Source organism: Anomaloglossus baeobatrachus, chromosome 6 (genome assembly GCF_048569485.1).
Source record: "Anomaloglossus baeobatrachus isolate aAnoBae1 chromosome 6, aAnoBae1.hap1, whole genome shotgun sequence".
In the NCBI taxonomy this organism is placed as follows: Eukaryota; Metazoa; Chordata; class Amphibia; order Anura; family Aromobatidae; genus Anomaloglossus; species Anomaloglossus baeobatrachus.
In genome coordinates, this window is record NC_134358.1 from 96965939 (window position 1) to 96993107 (window position 27169).

A 27169-nucleotide genomic window follows, 5' to 3' on the forward strand; every position below is an offset into this window, starting at 1 on the left:
TGCAGAAGCTGTAAAATCTGCTTGTAAAGATTCTTCAAGTTATTTAAAATCTACACAGCTATAAACTACTACAGCACAATCTGATATAGCTAAAATGTATTGTCAGAACAATCGCAATATACCTTCTGTTACATTTGTGGAGAGTACACGTTTAAAGAGAACAAACCACCAGGATTTTGCTATATAAAGTAAAGGCAGTGCCATACTGGCATTACGATGCTGAATCCAGGCATACCTTTTGTTGAAAGATGGGATGTTTAATTGCTGAAACATCTGTAATCAAAGTTCAGGAAATGCACTGCACCTTTGATTAGTGTGTGCATCGGGACGGGCCTTTGTGGGTCGGGTCCTCGGTGTATATTCCTCTTCCTGCGTCTTGTATTGCATGCCCCCTTCTCTTTATTTAAATATTGTGGCACCCTGCAATTGCGGTGTTGGCGGCTCATGTTCATTGCCACAGTAATTATGTCTTCTTTAAAATGGCAGTGGAGTCTGCGATCTCCGGCGCCATTTTATTGAAGATGATGTGGTGAAGACTATGAGAGGCAGGGGCATGTGTGCAAATGTAGAAGAAAAAAAAATCTGCATATACGCCGATGCAGCTAATAGTCTTCTCCACAGTGTCTTCAACAAAATGGCACCATAGCTCACGGTATGCGCATTTGCTGACTCCGGCGCCAGTTTAATGAAGACATAGTTGCCATGGTGACGCACATGCAGTGCCAACAGCAGCAATGGCGGTTTGGAGCGATATGTAAATAAAGAAAAGGGGCATGCAATACAAGATGCAGGAGGAGGAATATACATCCATGACCCGACCGACAAAGGCCCACCCCCGACTCACCCATCAATCAAAGGTGCAGTGCATTTCTGCAACTTTGATAAAAGATATTTCAGCAATTAAGCATCCAATCTTTCAACAAAAGATATGCTTAGATTCAGCATCCCATTGCTAGTATGGCACTGCCTTTACTTGTTATAGCAAAATCATGTTGTTTGGTTCCCTTTAATTGTAAAAGATGCATCATAACAGCTCTCATCATGTAAACCTGTGAACTGTACTTTGAATGCAAGACTGGTGATCAAGACAAATCCTCACATCTGTTGTGCAAGATGTGCTGTTGGTCTTAGAGGTTGGGTGGGAGGTTCTCACAAGTCAATGCCGTTTGCTGTCCCAATGATATGGCGGGAACAGAAGGATCATGTGACCGACTGTTAAGGGCCCTTTACACGCTACGATATCGTTAATGTTTTATCGTTGGGGTCACGTCCGGCGTCATTAACGGTATCGCAGCATGTAACACTTACCAGCGACCTTAAACGTCCTCCAAAGTGGTGAAAATCATTCACCATGGAGAGGTCGTCCTAAAACCAAAAATTGTTAATGGTTGTTTAAAGATGTTGTTCCTTGTTCCTGCGGCAGCACACATCGCTAAGTGTGACACCGCAGGAGCGAGGAACCTCATCTTACCTGTGTCCCACCCGCAATGAGGAAGTAAGGAGGTGGGCGGGATGTTCGTCCCGCTCATCTCCGCCCCTCCGCTTTGATTGTCCGGCCGCTTACTGACGTCGCAGTGACGTCGCGGTGACGCTGAACGCACCTCCCCCTTGAGGGAGGGATTGTTCGGCAGTCACAGCGACGCCGCCGACCAGGTAAGTGCGTGTGACGCTGCCATAGTGATAATGTTCGCTGCGGCAGCGATCACATGATATTGCATGCAGGACCGGGGCGGGTGCTTTTGCGTACGATACCACTAGCAATTGCTCGAAATATCGTAGCGTGGAAAGCCCGCTTTAATTCTGTATAACCATTGTCTCTGGTTTCTCTGCTGAAAATAAGAAATCCACTGGATATTCCGATCTGCCTTCGGCTATGAGACCAATGCCACGTGATGACGCTCTTCCAGTTCCAAACTGATAACATAGGCAGTACTGAATGATTTGTTCCGGGACTTACATTTGTCAAATGCAAATGCAGAGTTACTGGCTTCAAGACTTCAAGAAAGGGATTTGCCATCACCTGGTTCTGTCTTTCAAAGCCTCCAAGATTTTCTGAACAGGTTGACAACCTTTGCTTCTGCACTAACATTGATGGGTTGTTCGGAGCTTTTTGTTGTAAGCATGAGCCAAAACAGTGGCGTCTCTTTATTGACTCGTCAGTGTTAAGCCTCAAGGCTGTCTTTTTACAGAATGATAATGTTCATCCTTGGATACCTGTTGGCTATGCTCTACACATGAAAGAATCATACGAGAAATGGAACTGTTGTTGAAACACATCAAATACAGCAGCTAAAATTGGAAGATCTATGAAGATTTAAAAATAGTGTCACTGCCGCTTGGATTACAGCTTGGATATACCAAGTACTGCTGTTTTAATTGCGAATGGGACAGTCATGCCAATCCTTAACCAGTTGACTCCCAGGTAGAAAAATGTTGTACATAAAGCCCTTTTGAAACAGCAATTATATTTCTACCTCCACTTCACATAAAAGTGTGTCTGATGAAAAATGTTGTGAAAGAAATGAGCAAGGAAGCAGAAGGTTTTCGTTATTTGAGACAAATGTTCCCAAGAATAACCAAAGAAAGCATTTTTGTTGGTCCACAAATATGACACACCATGAACGACAAGCACTTAGAAGAGTTGCTTTTGGGGCCTGAGAAAATTGTTGTAAATCATTCAAGGATGTTTCAGAGAATTATCAACTATCAAGCACCAAACTACATTGAATTGGTTGACAGCCTTCTTGAGGCTTAGAAAGCGATGTCATTGAAAATTAATTTTTGCCCAAGGTGTTTAGCTCTAAACTCAACGAGTGTCATGGTGGCATCAGAGTGTCATGGTGGCATCATGCATTTCAGACTACAGATTCTGACACTCCTCACTATACTTTTGTAACGGGGTGCCAGGGGTGCCTTGGGGATTGTAGTCGTGGCCCCTTCTGCTAGGCTTACCCCTGTTGCCGCCGTCACTTTGGGGACAGGAGATGACTTGGTGGGGAAGAGTGTGGTGGTGCAGACGCCGTCGTCAGTTGTACAGAGACTCTGCAGACATGGATCAATTGAACCAGCAGGCATTTTTATTACGCGCTTTTTCTTCACAGAGGCACAACACTTCAGATGACTTCACACTTTTTTGGCTGAGGGGAAAAACCTGCTCCTGACGTCTCCTCCAGTGGGGATGTGCCCGGCTAATCCACTTCACCTGGCTCCCACTACGGCTATCACAGACCGGACCCACACCAGTACTGCTTTACACTTGAGGTTCCGCCTTCTCCTCTTTTCTCCGGCTTTCCTATTCACCCAGCTCCCACACTCTGCCCCTTCTCTGCTTCTTCTCTCCCGTCCCGGACTAAACTGCCTGCTAGTTCTAACTTTTTCTAAACTCCTCTTTTCCTCCCTCCCCTTTATGCTGCCGGCTCCTCCTTTCCTCTGCCCTGTTTCTGTGGAGACAGCCGTCCCACCCGGCCACTAGGGGATCCCACTAAAACAGTGTAATAACATAAAAACATTTTTATTAAATCACATCAACATTCCGGGATAACAGTACCACATTGTAAGGGGTCTGCCCACCCCTTACACTTTATCTGGTGCTTCTGAGTTGCACAGGCAGGCTCGGGCGTCGACCAGCTGTGTTCTCATTAGTGTTCAGACTGCTGGTTACTGTTTAGATCACATATTGTGGGACACCTATCACAGATACTCCCTGCCTTTTTAAGATAGAGGAATCTGTCTTCCCATGCTGATTATAGCTTTTGCTATCCCGGTCTGTGTGCTGTTGTGTTCCTGTTGCTGGTGATTTACTGTGTGCCACTTGGTGTGCTGTGGAAATCCATCCTTTCATCATCTGATTATTTCCTCCTGAACTCGTATTGTCTTATATATTTATGTGTGCTAGCTGCGTGATCTAGTTTTGGTTTCTCTGTTTGTCCATATCTGTGGGTTCACCACTCCTGCCCTGGTACTTTCTTGGGATGGGGGAAAGTGGGTATTAGATCAGGGCTGGCCAGGAGCAGGGAGAGGAAGATAGCCTGCAACCAATCACTGAGCTTACCAGCTCTGATGGTGTAAACAGAATCCCTTTTGTCTGTGTGTACGTTGTATTATCACAGCAACAGAGGAGAACAGAAAACTGATCAAAATTGCAAGATACAAACCATATAATAGCTATAAATAATATTATTCCTCATATAATCCTTCATAGAACGCTATATATTGTAAGCTGCCCCAACACTTTTGGATGGGGGGCATGATACATCATGTACTGTCATCCAATCCTTATTGGTAGAAGTGGGACACCTTAGTCAGCAATGTCTCTACTACAGTTGGTGGAAAGCAGTACATTCTCTCTGTAATGCTGTCCCAACTCCCTTCCACCCAGGGGTGTCTAGCACCAAAGTGTTTATTCCATGAGCTGTCAGACTTGGTGCCCACTTGCTCAGGACATGCCTTTTGTCTGGTGGTCTAGCACTGGATGGGCATGGCGTTGGGGCGGCAGTGAGTCGTATGTAGCCGGGTTCAAATAGGCATTCTGTTTGTCTCCACCCCAGGCATAATTAATTTGTAACTTTTTCATAATTTACTGATAATTCATGAAGGGTGAAATGTAGCGCTCGAATAGGGACAGGTAGGGATTGGGCGAGGTAAGACTAGCCCGAGATAAGACCACACTGTTCTCAGAATGTTGGATAACTCTATATCCCCAATTCATCATTTGCGGGAGTTTTCTATATGGCCCCCTTTTCCTTGTATGCAAATCTAGTCTTATTATCCAAGTGGGTGTGACCTTCAGCACTTCTCTGTGGGTGTCTTCATGTGGACCACACCCAGCTAGCCCAAAATACTGGATCTATATATAAGGAAGAGGGGCCATATATCAGGAATGGAGAGGAGCAGGTCCAAAAATTACACAATTCTGGATTCAGGTGAACAACACCAGAAACTACATCAAGTAAAAAAAAAATATTTATGACAAATGTCAGGTCCTCTTTAAATAATTTCTGAAGTCCATACAAACCATTACTCATCTAGTCTTTGTCCAGGATTATCTGTCAATTTACTGAAAACATCTGAGAACATTCATGAATGATATTAGGATTTATAGTGCTGTATTATGAAGTGTGCCATTGGATTTTATAGCTATTAGAGCATGTTACACTTTGACAGACTGAGGTGTATTTCTTTACACATTTACTGGTAATTAGTTGACTTTGGTCACCAGTCACCAGTGTCCCCGTTAACAAATGAACTACTAGCAAAGATGTTCCTGAACTCACTCCTATATGTTAAACGGTTTAATAGGTGATATGATTTTATGAATGCCATTTAGTGCACAAACAGCATCACCTCAGAGGTGGATTTCACTGTCGATACTGGAAGTACTAGAGTCAAGATGCTGAAAATGGAGACTTCTTCCCAGCAAATGAAGGAACAAGAAGACGATGGGAAAGTTTGTCTGAAGAGGCGTTTGGGCTTTTTTGACAGTGTGTGCTTCCTTGTTGGCAGCATCGTAGGTGCTGGAATATTTGTTTCTCCGAAAGGGGTTTTGGAGTACGCCCAGCTGAATGTTGGGGTGGCATTATGTATATGGGCTGCCTGTGGCGTGGTATGTATAATGTGCTCTCTCTGTTATGCAGAGTTGGGCTCAGCCTTACCATTTTCTGGAGGTGAATACTACCATGTGAGGAGAGGACTTGGATCTCTGCCGGCCTTCATTACTATATGGACATTAATATTGTTTAGAAGACCTGCATCCAATGCAGCACAAGCCCTGACCTTTGCCGAATATATCAGCCGACCATTCTACTCTGGTTGCCCAGCGCCTGACGTACTCAAAAAAATGCTAGCTATTGGAATCCTGTGGATTTTATGTGTCATAAATTCAAAAAGTATCAAGCTGGCTACCTGGGTGCAGAACATATTCACCGTGCTTAAAATTATGTCTTTGACTCTAATCATTGTATATGGAATGATTGAGCTTGGAAGTAACCCTAAGGCTTCGGAGGCATTTACCGATGCATTCAACGCAAAAGTCCCAAATGCAGCTCAAACCGCACAGTCCTTCTTTCAAGGTCTGTATGCATATGGAGGATGGAACTACCTCAACTACATGGCTGGTATGTATCTTTACTTATTGGGTACCAGAAATATTGGAAAAATATAATAGTTTATATTAGCCATTTGCAAGCTTTTACTCACAGATCAAATACTGACAACATTTTGTCTTAATGGAGACCCCCCCCCTAAAATATCCCATTCATTTAAAGCAACATGTAAGCTACTTATCATACTTACTGACAGGTCCTGTCATTTATATTTGAGAGTTTAACAATAAGATAAAAATTCAAGGCATGGATGGACAGTGACGGTAATAGCCCCTGTGCAGAAAGTGTCAGGACCCCTCCTCCTTAATGCCCCAGTCATGTATACACTCGCACATTAAAACACATATACCTAAAAAATACACAAATGTTAATATACAGTAGTATGCACGCATATACATACTACATACATGCTCATAAAAGATATGGATACACACATATACACATTCCACATGACAAATACATACACCTACTACACACATTCTGCACAAAGGTACTCATTATAAATATATACACATTACTTGAAGACAGCAGCGGTGGCCGATCCCTTTGGCAACGAACAATAAATAATAAAACTGAAAAAAAATCAGATAACAACAGTAGAATGGTGAAACAAACAAAAAGCAAGTTGATTGCAAACTTGCTTATTTTAATACAATCTTCCTGTCAATCCCTATTAAATATCATGGGAGTAACTCTTTAGTGGTGTGCTATTCCAACCATCCTCATTGATACATATGGACAAGAATCAGCCTAAATGGATCTGCAGCCAGCAACCATACTACTAGGATTGGTGCTGCCTGATCTCTCCAAAGAAATTTTATGACATTACAGACCTGAGCATTAATAGATCATTAAAGGGATCAGTGTATTCACTTTTTTAAATAGTATTTAGGTCATTTAAAGGCAAATTTTCCACTACTAAATTTAGAAAATCTTTCTTGGTACTTGGTCCACACATTCCATTCTTAACTAAGATATCCTCAAGCTCTATCAAACCAGTTGTCATTAATGTACCCTGTAAAGATTCTCAAAGCATTTGATATCTGATTTTCTTGCCTGGGATTGAAAATAGACCTTAAAGTGTTAATCCATCATTAGAAAAATATGTTTTTGAGCTGCAGAACCACAAATTGCCCATAATCAGGTGTTGTACTGTTTCAGCAAAGCAAACCGTTTGTTTCAGACCCTACACAATCTCTTTAAGAAATATTCCAGCGTTTCAATAATGACAAGATTTACAGTGTAATTATTATGACATATGTAGACTGACTGGGCTTCTACTGGCAACTTGTAATATCATTGACTCATAAGGCATAAAATATAGACTGGGCTCCACTGGGAACCAGTAATATCATTGAGTCATAAGGCATAGAATATAGACTGGGCTTTTACTGCGAACCAGTAATATCATTGAGTCATCATAAGACATAGAATATAGACTGGGCTCCACTGGGAACCAGTAATATCATTGAGACATAAGGCATAGAATTTAGACTGAGCTTCTACTGTGAACCAGTAATATCATTGAGTCATAAGGCATAATATATAGACCTGGCTGCCACTGGGAACCAGTAATATTGAGTCCTAAGGCATAGAATATAGACTTGGCTGCCACCTGGGAACCAGTAATGTCATTGAGTCGTAAGGCATAGAATATAGATTGGCCTTATACTGGGAACCAGTAATATCATTGAGGCATAAGGCATAGAATATAGACCAGGCTTCCACTGGGAACCAGTAATATTGAGTCATAAGGCATAGAATATAGACTGGGCTTCCACTGGGAACCAGTAATATAATTGAATTATAAGGTGTAGAATATAGACTGGACTTCCACTGGGAACCTGTAATATCATTGAGTCCTAAGGCATAGAATCTAGACCTGGCTACCACTGGGAACCAGTATTATTGAGTCATAAGGCATAGAATATAGACTTGGCTGCCACTGGGAACCAGTAATGTTATTGAGTCATAAGGCATAGAATATAAACTGGGCTTCCACTGGGAACCAGTAATACAATTGAGTTATATGACATAGAATATAGATTGGCCTTCTACTGGGAACCAGTAATATGATTGAGGCATAAGGCATAGAATATAGACCTGGCTTTCACTGGGAACCAGTAATATCATTGAGTCATATGGCATAGGATATAGACTGGGCTTCCACTGGGAACCAGTAATATTGAGTCATAAGGCATAAAATATAGACTGGGCTTCCACTGGGAACCAGAAATACCATTGAGTCATAAGGCATATAATATAGATTGGGCTTCCACTGGGAACCTAGTAATATGATTGAGCCATAAGACATAGGATATAGATTGGTCTTCTACTGGGAACCAGTAATATCATTGAGTCATAAGGCACAGAATATAGACCGGGCTTCCACTGGGAACCAGTAATATAATTGAGTCATATGGTATGGAATATTTCTATCATATAATTACTTCCTAACAGATAATTAGACAGTTTTTTCATTTTCAGGAGCAGTGGTTCACTCTACTTGAGATATTCGCATGAGATATTAAATGTTGCCCTGCAATATGCTGTATAAATATAAATGAGATGTTGGCTCTATAACTACAGCCATGTAAGAAACAAGTGTAATGGAAATACAAGCCAGCCGTGGTCTCCATCAATACTTCCCATTAATCTTGGAGATATTATCATGGAAGAAATCATAGATGGGTTCCTGTGACCATTTATATCTAGGAAATATTAAAGCAGACAGCCCAATTAAAATGATCAATCTGTGGTATGGAGCTGTGCTTTTAATTTAATGGAAAGCAACTGCTGAAGTTAATGTAGTTCCATCTGTTTGGGAGGAAGCAATTGCAGCTTATGTCACACAGGTTTATAACTAATCTTTTTATGTTTCCAGCTGACTGACCTATGACTCTGTGAGTAGGTCAAGTATTGGGGTCAAGCCGTGCAGTAACCATTTATATCATATAGATATATGATTTCTGGGTGCAGCTTCAGTAGGAGGACATCAAGTTCTCAATTAATAAAGTCTCAGTTCTTCAAGTAGATTTCAGTTACTCATCTGTGGAAATAGTGAATCTTTGTGCGAGAGAAGTGAACTTGTTCACCTTTTACAGCTCCCAGAATAAATAGCTGCAGAAAAGTTAGAGACACAGCGCTTTCTTGTGTCGCATAGTTTGTGATATTTCGCCTTTGTATCACCAGCTTGAAGGGTGTTCATCATTTTGGGTTGTGTAATGACACAATAGCTTAGAAGCGTTTTTAAACTGGTACGTCAAGAAGCTGCAACAACTCCAAATGTAACACCTATAAAGAAACTATGAAGTAATAGGTGCAAAAAAATAGTTTTTTTTCAAAAATACAAAAACTTTATCAACAAATTACAGTGCAGACAGACAATGATCGCATCACACTCTCCTACCCCACCACCATAGTAAGATCCCCAGAGTAAGCCCTACGCGAAACGTGCGTCGGGTCCTGTGGTCGCGTCATCTCTATTCCCACTAACCAGGACAGAAATGGGTGAGTGACATTGTGCTCTTTAAAAGCGCTATCCATACTGATACTAATTTACTAGTGTACACTGGGTACCCTATTAGACAATAGGATCTTGCACTTGCACTTTCTCCACTCTTGTTTTGGCTGGGTGTGTATTCGTCGGTCATCCGATCACATGATATGGGCAATTCATGTTTCAGGGTCCCTGTCAATATTTTACTGAGTTGTTAACTCCATGTGTACCATTTCATATATATGATGTATGGGTTGCTTTGTCACATTGGCCCAGATCTTACTATAGTGGAGGCGTAGGAGAGTGTGATGAAATCATTGTCCATCTGCACTGTAGCTCTTCTGACTTTTTACTATTTAAATTTTGTGTTTAATAATTTGTTGATAAATAAAGTTTTTGTATTTTTGGAAAAAAATCTTTATTTGTTTTACCTATTACTCAATAGTTTCTTTATAGCAGTTATATTATGTCTGGAGTTGGTCATTGGCTCACATTAGTATTAAAGGCATTTTTTCAGACGTTGATTAACAACTGCAATGTAGCGCTATGGAAAGATCCAGACGGGGTGAAGAAAGGTATTACATAGTAGTGTTTGCCTTGAAAAGATCCCCAGCTTGCTGCGCTGTCCCAATTAACAGGTATCCAAGCGTATAGCAGTAATCAAGGCAGTTTATTGTCACTATAGGTATCAAACGTCTTCAGCAGACCCAAATAGACTACTTGGATCTGACGAAAAGGTTTAATACTTTGAAACACATTGTCCACAGTCTATATTGATCTGTTGAAGAGGTTTAATACACGCTCAACTTACCTGTCGATAATGGTTTTTAAGCTGTTGTGTCATTACATAACCCAAAAAGGTGAGGGTCTTTCTATTTGGGGATCCAAAGGTGGGCATGAAATATCATAAACTAATTGACACAAGGAATGGCTCTGTCTCTATTTTTTCCACAGCTATATATTACTCGAGCTGTAAAAGGTGAACAAGTTCATTTCTTCATCATGTCTACAATATACCAAAGCCCAGGCTCCTATTTTTCAAAGAAACAGATCAAAGACAATGACACTTTCTCTTTCTTTCTTTCTTTCTTTCTTTCTTTCTTTCTTTCTTTCTTTCTTTCTTTCTTTCCTTCCTTTCTTACTTTTTTCTTTCTTTCCTTCCTTTCTTTCCTTTATCTTTCTTTCTGTCATTTTTCTTTTTCCTTCTTTCTTTTCCTTCCTTCTTTCTCTTTTTCTATCTCTCTCTTTCTCTCTTCTTTTTTTCTTTCCTTTTTTACTTTCTTTTTTTTCGTTCCTTCTTTTCATTCTTTCCTTCTTTCTTTCCTTCCTTCTTTCTTTCTTTCATTACGTATGGATATAATCAAACTAAACACAGGACGTATTTTTAAGTTTCCCATTTTAAAAGGATCAGTTTAATATGTTTATAAATCTTGGTAAAATAAAAGGAAAAACATAAAGAAAGAGACCAAAAAATTAGGAAAAAGAAACAGGTACTTGGGTAATGGAATACAAAAAGAGTGCAAATATTTCTTAAGTACAAAAAAGTATATAGCGGTGTCTGCACTGTCTCTCCTGAGGGTTGCATGACATTCTTACGTCACACGATCCCTGTGGCCATTTCACTGTCTCCTCCTTTGGACAAATCAGACATCCAAAGAAAGTGAAAGAGGAGCCACAGCTTTAATTTCCTCTGGATATCAACTATGTTCGAACGATGGGACAGTGAAGTGGATGCTGATTGGCTGCAGGGAGTACTGTACAATACTTTAAAATTCATAATATGATTAACAATTTAAGGCAAAATATATAGTACGATTAGATACAAGATTAACCCAATGGACTCATGATTGCAAATAAAGTCCAAGCTCACACATAGTGGAAAACAATATATTAAAAATTAATATCAGTTGTTAAAAAGAAAAATAAAGAACAATGCTAATTAAATAAGAAGCAGTTAAGATGGAGAGTTTAAAAACTACTCCTAGGAAACTTTAGTGCTCAGAGGTGGATTTTATGTATATATATATATATATATATATATACTAGAAGGTGGCCCGATTCTACGCATCGGGTATTTTAGAATTTACGTATTGTGTAGTTCATGTATGATTTTTGTTATATATATATATATATATATATATATAGATGTTGTTGTGTGTAGTTACCAAGTGTTTGTGTAGGGCGCTGTACATGTTCTGGGTGTTGTCTGGGTGTGATGGGGGGTGAGAGCGGTGTTGTTTGTGTGTTGCGTTGTTTGTGGAGCGCTGTGTGTCTGTAGCGTTGTGTGTGTGTTGCGCAGTTTGTGTGTGTGTGGTGTGTTTTGGGGGGAGGTATGTTTTGTGCAATGTGCGTGTTGTGCGGTATGTGCGTATATTTGTGTGTGCAGCGTTGTCTGTGTGTGTGGGTGTCTGTGTAGGGCAGTTGTTTGTGGTTCCCAGTGTGTGTGTGTGGTGTGGTGTATTGTGCAGTGCGCGCGCGCGTATGTGTGTGTGTTGGGGGGAGGTGTGCACTTCCCATCGTGCTCCATCCCCCATGCAGCGCACTCCCCATCGTGCTCCATCCCGTATGCTGCGCACCCCCCATCGTGCTCCATCTCCCATCCTGCGCACTCCCAAACGTGCTCCATCCGCCATGCTGCGCACTCCCAAACGTGCTCCATCCGCCATGCAGCGCACTCCCCATCGTGCTCCATCCCCCATGCTGCGCACTCCCAAACGTGCTCCATCCGCCATGCTGCGCACTCCCCATCGTGCTCCATCTCCCATGCTGCGCACTCCCAAACGTGCTCCATCCGCCATGCTGCGCACTCCCAAACGTGCTCCATCCCCCATGCTGCGCACTCCCAAACGTGCTCCATCCCCTATGCTGCGCACCCCCCATCGTGCTCCATCTCCCATCCTGCGCACTCCCAAACGTGCTCCATTCGCCATGCTGCGCACTCCCAAACGTGCTCCATCCGCCATGCTGCGCACTCCCAAACGTGCTCCATCCGCCATGCTGCGCACTCCCAAACGTACTCCATCCCCCATGCTGCGCACTCCCAAACGTGCTCCATCCGCCATGCTGCGCACTCCCCATCGTGCTCCATCTCCCATGCTGCGCACTCCCAAACGTGCTCCATCCGCCATGCTGCGCACTCCCAAACGTGGTCCATCCGCCATGCTGCGCACTCCCAAACGTGCTCCATCCGCCATACTCCGCACTCCCCATCGTGCTGCATCCTCCATGCTGCGCACTCCCAAACGTGCTCCATCCGCCATACTCCGCACTCCCCATCGTGCTGCATCCCCCATGCTGCGCACTCCCAAACGTGCTCCATCCGCCATGCTGCGCATTTCCAAACGTGCTCCATCCGCCATGCTGCACACTCCCAAACGTGCTCCATCCGCCATGCTGCGCACTCCCAAACGTGCTCCATCCGCCATGCTGCGCACTCCCAAACGTGCTCCATCCGCCATGCTGCGCACTCCCAAACGTGCTCCATCCGCCATGCTGCGCACTCCCAAAGGTGCTCCATCCGCCATGCTGCGCACTCCCAAACGTGCTCCATCCGCCATACTCCGCACTCCCCATCGTGCTGCATCCTCCATGCTGCGCACTCCCAAACGTGCTCCATCCGCCATACTCCGCACTCCCCATCGTGCTGCATCCCCCATGCTGCGCACTCCCAAACGTGCTCCATCCGCCATGCTGCGCATTTCCAAACGTGCTCCATCCGCCATGCTGCACACTCCCAAACGTGCTCCATCCGCCATGCTGCGCACTCCCAAACGTGCTCCATCCGCCATGCTGCGCACTCCCAAACGTGCTCCATCCGCCATGCTGCGCACTCCCAAAGGTGCTCCATCCGCCATGCTGCGCCAGCATCAGCCTCTCCGTCTCCAGCATCAGCCTCCCCATCCCAGCCTTCCCCAGGTTCAGCCTCTGTCCTCTCAGCCTCCTCCAGCACGCCGTGCTCCTCTGCCGACACTCACAGATCCGATCGCATACACTCACACACACCCACACACACCCACCCGATCGCATACACTCACACACACCCGATCGCATACACTCACACACACCCGATCGCATACACTCACACACACCCGATCGCATACACTCACACCCACCCGATCGCATACACTCACACACACCCGATCGCATACACTCACACACACCCGATCGCATACACTCACACACAAAGACACACACACTGACGATATTGCACATACGCGCTGATACTCACAACATCCGGGGATATCACATGCTTCTGGCCATGTGATCCCCCGGCAGGTCCTGGAAGCTCACAACAGCACAATATCGCCGCCGAGAAGCAAGCGATATCCCAGGATGTTGTGAGTATTTGGATGCGATGTGATGTGTGAGGTGTGTGTGAGTGTGATCTGATTTGTGTGTGTGTGTGTGTGTGTGTGCTGTTATGTGTGTGTATGTTCCGCAGCTGCAGGACCTTGATGTGTGGATGCGATGTGATGTGTGTGTGAGGTGTGTGTGAGAGTGAGTGTGAGCCGGTGTACACTGGTAACTATGATACACATCGGGTAACTAAGGGACCTTAGTTACCCGATGTGTATAATGGTTACCAGCTTTCACGGCCTCCGTCAAGATCCCAGCATCGCAAGGTTATGTCTGGCGCTGCCGGGATCCTGACGGAGCCGGTGTAGAAGCAAGCGATATCCCAGCATGTTGTGATGTGTGAGGTGTGTGTGAGAGTGAGTGTGAGAGTGAGTGTGAGAGTGAGTGTGATCTGATGTGTGTGTGTGTACTCACCTGGGAATCGGAGCTCCGTGTCAGTTGGGCCAGAGCGAGCATGCATTGCGTGAGGGGGGCGGGGCCTGCAGAGAGCCAGGGCGAGAGGCCAATCCGTGTGGGGGGGCGGGGCCATGGCGAGCCCAGCGGCCAATCAGCTTTATGTCACCGTAAGGACACAATTTCGGAGCATGACAGACAGACAGACAGACAGACAGACAGACAGACAGAATAAGGCAATTATATATATAGATACAGTACAAACCAAAGGTTTGGACACACCTCATTCAAAGAGTTTTATTAGTATCATGACTGAAAATTGTAGATTCACATTGAAGGCATCAAAACTATGAATTAACGCATGTGGAATGAAATACTTAACAAAAAAGTGTGAAACAACTGAAAATATGTCTTATATTTTATATTCTAGGTTCTTCAAAGTAGCCACCTTTTGCTTTGATTACTGCTTTGCACACTCTTGGCATTCTCTTGATGAGCTTCAAGAGGTAGTCACCGGAAATCGTTTTCACTTCACAGGTGTGCCCTGTCAGGTTTAATAAGTGGGATTTCTTGCCTTATAAATGGATTGGGACCATCAGTTGTGTTGTGCAGAAGTCTGGTGGATACACAGCTGATAGTCCTACTGAATAGACTGTTAGAATTTGTATTATGGCAGGAAAAAAGCAGCTAAGTAAAGAAAAATGAGTGGCCATCATTACTTTAAGAAATTAAGGTCAGTCAGTCTGAAAAATTTGGAAAACTTTGAAAGTGTCCACAAGTGCAGTGGCAAAAACCATCAAACGCTACAAAGAAACTGGCTCACATGAGGACCGACCCAGGAAAGGAAGACCAAGAGTCACCTCTGCTGCGGAGGATAAGTTTATCCAAGTCACCAGCCTCAGAAATCGCAGGTTAACAGCAGCTCAGATTAGAGACCAGGTTAATGCCACACAGAGTTCTAGCAGCAGACACATCTCTAGAACAACTGTTAAGATGAGACTTTGTGCAGCAGGGCTTCATGGTAAAATAGCTGCTAGGAAACCACTGCTAAGGACAGGCAACAAGCAGAAGAGACTTGTTTGGGCTAAAGAACAGAAGGAATGGAAATTAGACCAGTGGAAATCTGTGCTTTGGTCTGATGAGTCCAAATTTGAGATCTTTGGATCCAACCACCGTGTCTTTTGTGTGATGCAGAAAAGGTGAACGGATGGACTGTACATGCCTGGTTCCCACTGTGAAGCATGGAGGAGGAGGTGTGATGGTGTGGGGGTGCTTTACTGGTGACACTGTTGGGGATTTATTCAAAATTGAAGGTATACTGAACCAGCATGGCGACTACAGCATCTTGCAGCGGCATGCTATTCCATCCAGTTTGCGTTTAGTTGGACCATCATTTATTTTTCAACAGGACAATGACCCCAAACACACCTCCAGGCTGTGTAAGGGCTATTTGATGGGGTGCTACGCCAGATGACCTGGCCTCCACAGTCACCAGACCTGAACCCAATCAAGATGGTTTGGGGTGAGCTGGACCGCAGAGTGAAGGCAAAAGGGCCAACAAGTGCTAAGCATCTCTGGGAACTCCTTCAAGACTGTTGGAAGACCATTTCCGGTGCCAACCTCTTGAACCTCATCAAGAGAATGCCAAGAGTGTGCAAAGCAGTAATCACAGCAAAAGGTGGCTACTTTGAAGAACCTAGAATATAAGACATATTTTCAGTTGTTTCACACTTTTTTGTTATTTCATTCCACATGTGTCAATTCATAGTCTTGATGCCTTCAATGTGAATCTACAATTTTCAGAGTCATGAAAATAAGGAAAACTCTTTGAATGAGAAGGTGTGTCCAAACGTTTGGTCTGTACTGTATATATATATATATATATACATATATACAGTTTATATATATATATATATATGTGTATATATATATATATCTATATATATATATATATATATATATATATATATATATATATATATATATATATATATATAGATATATATATATATATACTGAATTCAAATGAATACAAAGATCAGTGCCTTCAGGCTAGATCTCCCACTGGTACTACGCCAGCCCATGTCAATATTGATTATTGATTTGATTCTGGTTCTGGCTCATAAAGATTATTGATATATCATGAATGTGTAGATTAACATACTTTTTCCATCCTGTTTTTTCTTCTCCCATTAATGTGCTCTGAAACAAGCAGAGATATATCAGATTAGGAGCTGCCTCAGATACTATTCATTATCTCAGTGCAATAGTAATGAGACTTAACTCTTAACAGAATTAAAAGGACACTCGGTCGAACTCATTTTTCTCATGTTGTGAAATCACTCAAATGACACATCTACAATCATTCTCTGATTTACATTTCCAATGTAAAAAAAAGACCTAAAAAGCCACCAGTAGTGCTGACCTAAATCAGATTAATTTTGCCTATGCACAAACATTTACCGAACAATACACTCAGGAACAATTATTGCTTAAGAATATTACAAGGGTTTTTTCAATTTTTGGCAGTTCCTTTGAATTAGAAAAGTATCTTGAAAATATGTCGTCCATAGAATGATATGCAGCTGGGACCTTCAGCAATAGCAGTAGATCCGAGATGGAGCCTAGTAGCTGGTGTCCCGTGTGCCATCAGTGACACCTCAATAGGCGCATTACAGAACATAATTATTATATGGTTTATATTGAAATGAATAATGAATGGTCAGCTTAAAGTGCAAAGACATTGCACAGAGAGATGCTGTGTGTAACAGCTTGCTGCTCAGGCTTATTATCGAGGGTCCAGAAAAAAGAACTCCAATCTATAAAATTAAAAATACTCTAAAAGGATATTTAACATGGGTTTCATAAACCAGACAACCCTTTTAAAGGGAATCTGTCAAAGGTTTTTGCCACCCCATTAAAGGGAAGCTGTCACCTACTCACCTGCGAGGCGGTCCTATACGTTGCGGTCTAATGGGAATCGCTGCTATCAGGTCCGGCGCCTCCTCTATCCTTGCAATCTCCATCCTTCTTCTTGCTTCATGTGGATGACGCTTCCTACGTCATCCACAGAGCGTCCTCCATTGCGCTCTTGTGCACTTGGACTTTGCTCTAATTCATTAAAGCTTTTACACCATAAAACTGGAATGAAAAGCATTGAAAAGTCATACAATTTTTTTGCAACTCAGAGTTGTGCAAAAATGTTGTGACTTTTCGTATGTCCACAAAATGGGCACAGATGTGCCAGGACTGGAGTCTGATGCCACAGCTTGTCAAATTAATGATGAGCTGTGGTGGCCTTACATCAGAAATTTTACATCCCTTACATAAGAAATCTTAATAAAAACTTACCTTTTAATAAACCAAGATGGTCTCATTCCACCACACTCCCTCATCAAGACAGACATGAACATCGCCGGTCAGGATGAATTGGGGTCAGTGTGTATACAGATTTTTACTTCACGTCATAGCAAAGGAAGTAGGTGCTCTTTGACAGATATTCTTGATATAAAATTGAGAATATATGCACTGATTTCGAAGTTGTGTCATAGGAAGGGATGTTTATCAACCAATGAAGACTCACAGATCACTGACTTAGACCCCCAGGTAGACTTTGGCTGCATTTCATGAAGTGAATCATAACATCGGTAGGGCTCTTCCTAGCATGGTCCAAATACTCCTTAGCTCTATGCTAAATTCTGTTTTTGGGTGAATTGATTATTATTCAAGACAGATCCCATGTTATGGTCATACCAATGTATGTAAAGCCATTGATTTATACAAAAAGCTTTATAAAGCCATGGATATCATGACTGGCTCTGATCTACACATCTAACTGCTCTCATTCTCATGTCCACACAACTTTGTCATCCAATATCCAGTACCTTAGAAGACACATCCTACAGAACACATTGTTTCGAGATCCTGGCTACAACACATCATATTCATGACTACCAGGATCCAGATAATTGTATGCTATCTGGTAGACAAGGAAAGGGGAGAGGGGAGAGTCAACTCACCACTTCACGGAGCTTCACCTAAGAGCAGACCTTCGCATGGAGTAGCTCTGGTCAGGAGCTGTGAAAGCCAATGGAGATAAAGGGAAAAAAAGGAGCTCCAGCGTTGATTAATAAAACATCACATTTATGATAAAGATTAAAATTAATATAGAAGGACAGTCCACAAGTGATAACAATGAACCTACGCGTTTCAGCTACAAGCCTTAATCATGTTGCCTATCCTCCTACAATTCATTGCGCTTGGTTTTTCTGCAAGTCTTTTTCTCAAACTTTTCCAATCATTTCTTTCCGCAGCTTTTAATTTACTGAGACAGTATGTTCCACTATGAGGGTCGATGTGTTTAAATAGTAAACTATTTAAGGCATTTATTCACAGATCGGAAATTCCCTAATGATATAGTAAATGAGACTCCTTGCTTTCAGGGAGTTTTATAGCAAAGTAATACATGCTGTACTTTAATTGCACAACTGAAAAGAAGACTGTTTACCCCCTAGGAGGAAAAAGGATTAGTTTTCCAACTGAGCGGTTTCTTCCTAAACGTACAGATGTTTGTTGTTAATACTGTATACATGCCGCTATACGACTGCTATTGTGCGGCGGCTTTTTGTAAGGCTATAATTAGATGTAATCACAACCACTAAAATGTTCCTGCATTGCGATGTTTGTACAGTGAGTGGAGCAGCCAAGTAAATAAGGGCTTAGATATAATGGATTTTTACCCTCCGATGAGAGGTCTATTAAAGTAGAATAGAAAATTTGTTTTTGTTTTGTTGCGAATGATATGATAGTTCATGGAGGGCAAGTCTGGGTTAGCACTATCTTATTTAAGATTTGCATTTTGCAAGTTAGAAGTGCATAATAAACAAGCAAACTTAATTCACTCACATGAAATATGGGAATTTTATGTTCTTTAGACAGCACAGAAATATATTTTTGGACACATATGTACCAGACAGAACCAGTCAGGATCTCAGGAGGCTTAAGGTTTTTGCTAAATCATCTGAGAAAGGCATAATGTAGGCAAAGAGACCCTGAATCCAACAATGTATCACTTAGATTACTAGGTGCAGCCGTTCTGACGCCGAATTTTTAGCTTTGGCCATGTAGCAGCGCTGAGAGAGCTTTTCTGCCATTACGTGACTCTCTCAATAGAAATTATACATTGACAGTGAGGTGTCAATCATAACAGGGGACGTGTCGGACTGGCGTGCACGTGACTTTGTAGTCCTACAATGATAAAGGTTCTGCTGCTTAAAGAAACATAGCAAATAAACAACAGATCGGACTGTGACAAAGCAGGCAGCCCTGAGTTATCTGTGCTAATCCTTGCAGCATGCTGGCTTCAGCTTAGATAGCAAAAATCTGCTGACAGATTCCCTTTAAGTGTGTAATACTATGGAAGCAGACTATTTGATTGTTACGATCCATACGAGATAGAGGGCCTAGTTCTACTTGGCCACATTCCCTTTGATACTTGGTGCAAACTAGTGAAAGACTCCCCTCTCGGAGGTTCTGCATTTTTAGTAAGCAAAGGGGCCAAAAGTTCAAGCCTTATGGAAAGGAAGAGTTATTGGAGAAAACCCAGAATTATAGAGGGCCCTCATAAGGACCAGCACTCCCAAATCCTGTATGGGCACCTTCCCTTCTATGTATGTTACTGCTTGTGCACATAGCATATCTTGGATCCATGGTGTACAGATCCAAAATGGAGCAGTGATAGCCTGCTAAGGCTCTATATTCTAAAATCACATTTAATATGGCTGAACTAGTCATTTTTTAGACTTATAATCCCTATGGGAAAATATGGTGGCTCACAGAACATGTGTAGGACTCTAACATGGACAGGGGCGGGTTGCGTGTGCATAGCTTATTCATTGGTAGCTTTCGTAGTCATAAAAGTCATCACTGGCAAAAGGCTTCTGTTTCTATTAAGCAGTCTTCTCTCTTTGGTCCTCTCCACAGAGAAAGAGGGAAGGGGTTGGTGGCGGTATTGCAGACACATATGCATTGTTCTCATTTTACTAACAGCTACGCACAGTATCTCAGTAACATCATTCCTGTGGGTAAAACACTTGAACATTGTAGGTACGGTACATTTCACTTCAAAGCACACTTCTACTGCAAACTGCTCCATAGTTCCTGGTACTACCGCTGTTGTTTGCCCATTCTCCTCACTATCTGACACCACAGTTCCACTCAGTAAAGTCATGGAGTTTCGCATGGCCATGGTCACATCTCACTCACAGGGACCCGATACTATTAATGGTTTTGACTACCTTTGGATAAAGCTCGTCAACTGGGGGTACCGTGTCGACCTGTTTACCCAAGTCTATGCCAAACCTCCGCTCTAAGACCGCTGGAGTCAGTCACAAACTGGGAACTCGGGTTCGGGCCTGGTACTCCATATGGTCGAATAGGGATGATCTATTGTCTCAACTTACGCTGGAGTCCTGCCCACGTGCTTTGCCACAGACACCCACTTTCCTTGGCCTCAGGTGTCTAGCTACCATGCACACTCCTTACTTGTGCAACTGCTTCACTTCATTCTTAATTGACTAAAGCTTGTATAGGGCCCGACTTTACCTTGCAGCCGGTTCCTCCTACTGTGGACTTCCCACATCACTTAACTGTTTGCTGTTTCACTGCCGCTGTCGCTAGGTAACACCTGAACACCTACCAGGGAGCAGTACCTAAAACCGGCCACTAAATGGCCACATTCACATCGTAAATATAACCACATTATATGTATAAACAACACAATTCACACTATTTTTCTGTAACGATGATCGGTGTCTTAAGGGTAGAGCTCACAGGCCTACCCCCCTCTTGTACGAACACTAGTCTACTAAAGATTTACCAATTGAAAAATTGCTTGCATAATACTAAAAAAAAAAATTGCTGCTTACATTGTATTATTACTGCATAGCATAACTTTCTCTAAAAATGGGTGAGACAAAATAATGGGCTATATATTGTGATATTTGAGCTGGTATTCTAATTCTAGCTGCTTTTTACAATTTCATCCACAAGAATGACAAATGATCATCCTTTGGCTATTTATAAAAAAAAAAGCACTTCATGAACAGTTTTGCTATATGCTATATTTTTATTGATTACTTTTCCTTCTTATTTTCAGAGGAGATAAAGAACCCGAGTAAAAACATCCCTCGCAGTATATTAACTGCCATGTGTGCAGTGATTGTCTTCTATCTGCTGGTGAACATCTCATACCTCACTGTTCTGACACCCAAGGAGCTTGTGTCTTCAGGTATGCTCATATCCATTTTGCAAATGAGGCCGTAAACTTCAGAACATCAGCATTTGAGGTCATTTGTCACATAAGAGTGAAGAAAATACAAAATAAGGTCTGAAATCTGTTTTTTTTTTAAATTTCCTCTAATATAGATTTCAGACGTACACATTTTTCAGGCTAGGATTGGTGGATATAGTGAGAGCCAGTATAACCTATCATGATCGTACCAGACCCACCATGGACATAGTTGATCAACCACTCTAAAAGACTTTTGGTTTCTTTCTCAGTTAATGAAAATCAACCCTGTACCTGAAATAAACAAGAAGATCTTCAGGTCTAAGACGCTTTTTTGATCTTATCCATGGCTCATAAGTCATAGTCCCCATACAATGGTTTTGCCCAGACCATTGCTTTTTTGAGGTCAGGTCAAAACAGATTTTACAGCTTGCCCCAAAGACCTATATAACTAGTTTGCTAGAGATACTCAACTTACTGCTATTCAATTGCAATTCTTAATCATCCGCTAGTGATTTTAGAATAATTCCCATGTGCTCACTTTTTCGTCTAGCTATTTTTGCAGCCAAATTGCAGCCTCTAAATTGCAAGACCAGTAGCAAAATTGTGTTGGGATTATGTTTGTTTCAGACTAAAGCCTGCTTTACACGAGACGACCGATTGTGCGATAGCACGATCGATCGTACCCGCCCCCGTCGTTTTTGCGTCACTGGCAATTAGTTGCCCGTGGCGCACAAACTCGTTTAACCCCCGTCACACGTACTTACCTTCCGGACGACCTCTCTGTGGGCGACGAACGTCCACTTCCTGGAATGGGAGGGACGTTCGGCGTCACAGCGACATCACATGGCAGCCGGCCAATAGAAGCGGAGGGGCGGAGATGAGCGGGATGTAAACATCCCGCCCACCTCCTTCCTTCCATTAAGCCGTCGGGTGCCACGGGAGGCAGGTAAAGCTGCTGTTCATCGTTCCCGTGGTGTCACACGGAGCAACGTGTGATGCCACGGAAACGATGAACAACCGCCGCCATTTTAATTAAACAATTTTATGAAACCTTGTGACGAGTACACGACTCACGATTTGTGAGCGATACTGCGTCGCTAGGAGGTGTTAAACGAGACAACGTCGTGTACGATGCCGGATGTGCATCACGAAAACCGTGACCCCGACGATGCATTGCACGATCAGTCGTCTCGTGTAAAGCCCGCTTAAGGCTAGTTTCACGCATCCGTCTTTTCGCCGGATTGGCGGTTTCGGCGCACTCCAGTACAGTGTATACAGTACAATGGCAATGCGACAAGCTCCGGTCACATGCTGTCACGTGACTGGAGCATGTGACACGGAAGTTGCCGTACTGTCATTATATTGTATCATACTGTATTGGAGTACGCTGGAACCGCCAATCTGGTGAAAAGACGGATGTGTGAAACTAGCCTTACTATGCCTGTGTCCAGTTTGATAGTATAGCTCTAGTTTTTGATTCTTCATTATTCTTTTTATTATGTAAACCAAAGTTGTCAGATTTTTTTGGGGGGCAAATTATCCAAAAATTACATACAAATTACATCTTATTTTTACAGGCACATCACAAAACCAGAATGAATCATAAAGATCATAACTGCATCATCATCACCACTTACCGAGACTTGTAAATTCGTTTTTTTTTGTGCTACATGCATTTTTAAACATTTTAGTTATTATTTTTTTCACATCACAATCTTAACTAAAAATAGCAATAACTAAATTTTTGAAATTTTCAGTCACACGGCTGTATAACTCACATGATAATGGCATCGCAATGCTTGGATTGGCCGGCGGCTCTCCTGACCCAAGCGTGATATCGTGTATTTCTATGCAACTGTGACGCCTGGATCAGAAGAGCTGTCGGTCAGTCCAAGCTAATGGTGAAGACTGTTATCATTCCCATCATGTTTGACTATACACTGTTGTATGTACGTCACATATGTGAAAGTCTCCATCATGGGGTGAGTAATGGAGAGAACGTAATGCATAGATTGGTATGGATGTTAGTCTCATGTTGGGAACTGTTGCCTATATAAAGATAATAATGAAGTCCTGGACTACCAGGGTCTATGCCAGATAAAGGTGAAGACTGTTATCATTCCCATTATATTTGTCTATTCACTGCTGTATGTATGTTGTACATCAGAGACTGTCCTTTATGGAATCGGTAATGTAGGAAAAATTAATGCATGCATTAATATGGATGTTGGTCTCATGTAGGGAATTGTTGTCTATTTAAAGATAACAATGAAGACCTGGGGAAAATGACTACCCGGGCTATGCAGAAGGGTGAGGACTGTTATCATTCCCTTCATGTTTGACTATTGACTGCTGTATATATTTTGTATGTCATAGACTGTCCTTTATGGGATGAGTGCATGATTGGTATGGATGTTGGTCTCATGTTGGGAACTGTTGCCCATATAAAGATAACAAAGTCCTGGGGCAAATGACAACAGGGTCTACGCCAGATAAGGGTGAAGACTGTTAGCATTCCCTTCATGTTAGACTATTGATTTTTGTATGTTGTACATCAGAGACTGTCCTTTATTTAGTGAGTGGTACAGGAGACGGTAATGCATGGATTGGTATGGATGTTGGTCTCACGTTAAGAACTGTTGCCTATATAAAAAAAAATTGAAGTCCTGGGGCAAACGACTACCAGGGTCTATACCAGGTAAAGGTGAAGACTTTTATCATTCCCTTCATGTTTGACTATTGACTGTTGTATGTTGTTCATCAGATAATATCCTTTATGAGATGAGTGATGAAGGAGAATGTAATGAATCCATGCATTACCTTTTCCTATATTACTCATCTCATAACGGACCCTTGTAGTCATTTGCCCCATGATTACATTGTTATGGGTGGCACGGTGGCTCAGTGGTTAGCACTACAGCCTTGCAGCACGGGGTTACTGGGTTTGTATCCCACCAAGGACAACATCTGCAAGGAATTTGTATGTTTTCCCCGTGTTTGCATGGGTTTCCTCTGGGTTCTCCGGTTTCCTCCCCCACTCCAAAGACATACAGATTGGGAACTTAGATTGTGAGCCCCAATGGGGACAGTGTTCCTGATGTATGTAAAGCGCTGCGGAATATGTTAGCGCTATATAAAGATTTATTTTTTTTTATTTATCTTTATATAGGCAACAGTTCCCAACTAGTGATGAGCAAATAGTAACTGTTAGGCTACTTTCACACATCAGTTTTTTCCCATCAGGTACAATCCGGAAAAAAAAGGGTAAACCGGATCCGGTATCGCATCCGGTTTATCCCCATAGACTTGCATTGTAACCGGATTGTACCTGATGGCTTTGCGTTGCATCCGTTTTTTTCCGGATGCGGCAAAATTTATCAAAGCGGCGGCCGGAGGCAACGTGTCTTGCAACGTTTTTTTGTCCGGCAAAAAAAACGCATTGCGCCGGATCCGGCGCGATACGGCGTGTTTTACAATGAAAGCCTATGGACGCCGGATCCGGCGCAATGCGGTAAAAAATGAATGCGGCTACCGGATCCGTTTTTGTAAACTGCGCATGCACCAAATTAATTAAAAAAGCTGATCCTTCAAAAAAACGGACAAACCGGATGCAAAAACGGATGCAAACCGTATCCACCGGATCCGGTTTTGTACGCATCCGGCATAACGGATCCGTTAAAAACCGGATCCGGTGGATACGGTTTTACATTTTTTTGCCGGATCCTTTGCATCAGGAAAAAAAAGGATTGTGCCTGAATGCAGAAAACTGATGTGTGAAAGTAGCCTTAGTGTTCGAATTATTTGTAACAAATCCCAAAGTACTGTACTATTCCTTTATTCATCACAAATAACAAACCCAATGCAAGTCCAATGAACCCAATGCAAGTCAATGGAGAACCCAAGCATTTTTCGGGGAAATCTTCAAGAAAAATGGTCGGGTTTTCCATTTTCTTGCATTAGGTTTGTTATCTGTGATGAATACCAGAATAGTACGTTGGGATTTGTTACGAATAATTTTAACATGAATAGTTACTATTCGCCCAACACTATTCCCAACATGAGGCCAACATCTTTACCAATCCATGCATTACCTTCTCCTACATTACTCATCCCATAAAGAACAGTCTCTAACGTACAACATACAGACAACAATCAATAGTCAAACATAATGGGAATGATAAAGGGGGCTTTACACGCAATGACGTCGCTAACGAGATGTCGTTGGGGTCACGGAATTCATGATGCATATCCGGCCTCGTTAGCGACGTCGTACGAACGACCGCTAACGATCAAAATTACTCACCTAATCGTTGATCATTGACACGTCGTTCTAATCCCAAATATCGTTGCTGTTGCAGGACGCAGGTTGTTCGTCGATCCTGAGGCAGCACACATCGCTACGTGTGACACCCCAGGAACGAGGAACAACACCGTACCTGCGTCCTCCGGCAACGAGGTGGGCGTCACTTTCTTTCGGCTGCTCTCTGCCCCTCCGCTTCTATTGGATGGCTGCCGTGTGACGTTGCTGTGAGGCCGCACGAACAGCCCCCTTAGAAAGGAGGCGGTTCGCTGGCCAAAGTGATGTCGCTAGGCAGGTAAGTACGTGTGACAGGTCCGAGCGATGTTGTACGCCACGAGCAGTGATTTGCCCGTGTCGCACAACTGACGGGGGCGGGTGCTTTCACCAGCGACACTTAAAAAGTGACAGTTTTTTTCATATCACAATCTTTATTTAAAATGAAAAATAGAAATCTTGCAATTTTCTCACTGCTTTCTGGCGTTTTTTAGACTTTAACTTTCTGTTGTTTCGGGAAAAAAACACATGTACCCCACCATAAAGGCGCAGTCGTATATCGGATGATGTACTCATGGATGTAATTTTAATAAGAGTTGTAAAAATTCAGATGTGGTGCGTTCCCTCTAATGGTGGCAGCACACAGACTTATATTCATCTTCTTACTCTTGCTGAGTGAAATCAAGCAAAGTATTCTAAAATTACAATCTGAGAACCAGAGCTCTAAATCTTACCGAGAAATATTATAGAGTACTGGACCTAAATGAGAAGATGTTCACTGTTAGACATAAATATATGTAAGATTTTTTGTAGAGTTATTTGAGGCCTGAATGATTTTCGATTCCCCGGTGAGACTGTGCCGCTGTGATCTGATCCAGCATCTTGCTTCTTTTTAACTGTGTAGAATCCTACAATACCGGGAGAATTATATTAATACTAATGTCTTCCATGTTGATTGAAGATCAGTATGGGAGAGCCCAGACGTAGTACTGGTTGGAATAACATTACTTTCTGGGACTTCAAATGCATTAAAAAAATATTAAACTGAAAATAAAAGATGAGGCGATCCATACCATCATGGTACAACACGTCTATTGGGATGTAACCATCTGTTTTAATAGAAGGCAACCAATCAAAACAGAATCTAGCAAATTAGAATTAATATATGTGTCATAAAAAAGGTCAATTACTACATCGCCATGAGTTAGCAATGAGCAAATCGAGGCAAATTGAAT

The 27169-nt window shown here is 42.5% G+C and overlaps 1 protein-coding gene across 2 annotated transcripts in view; it reads left to right on the forward strand.

Moving 5' to 3' along the window:
- Positions 1-27169, forward strand: part of LOC142244090 (b(0,+)-type amino acid transporter 1-like) — an 81323-nt gene that overhangs the window by 49586 nt on the left and 4568 nt on the right. The window contains exons 1-2 of one of the 2 annotated variants that reach the window (XM_075316286.1): positions 5251-6113; positions 21506-21637. In XM_075316286.1, coding sequence (XP_075172401.1) covers positions 5390-6113; positions 21506-21637 — 856 coding nt within the window. In that variant the 5' untranslated portion in view covers positions 5251-5389. Of the gene's footprint in view, positions 1-5250; positions 6114-21505; positions 21638-27169 lie in introns of those variants that run through there. The other variant, XM_075316287.1, reaches the window with a different exon arrangement.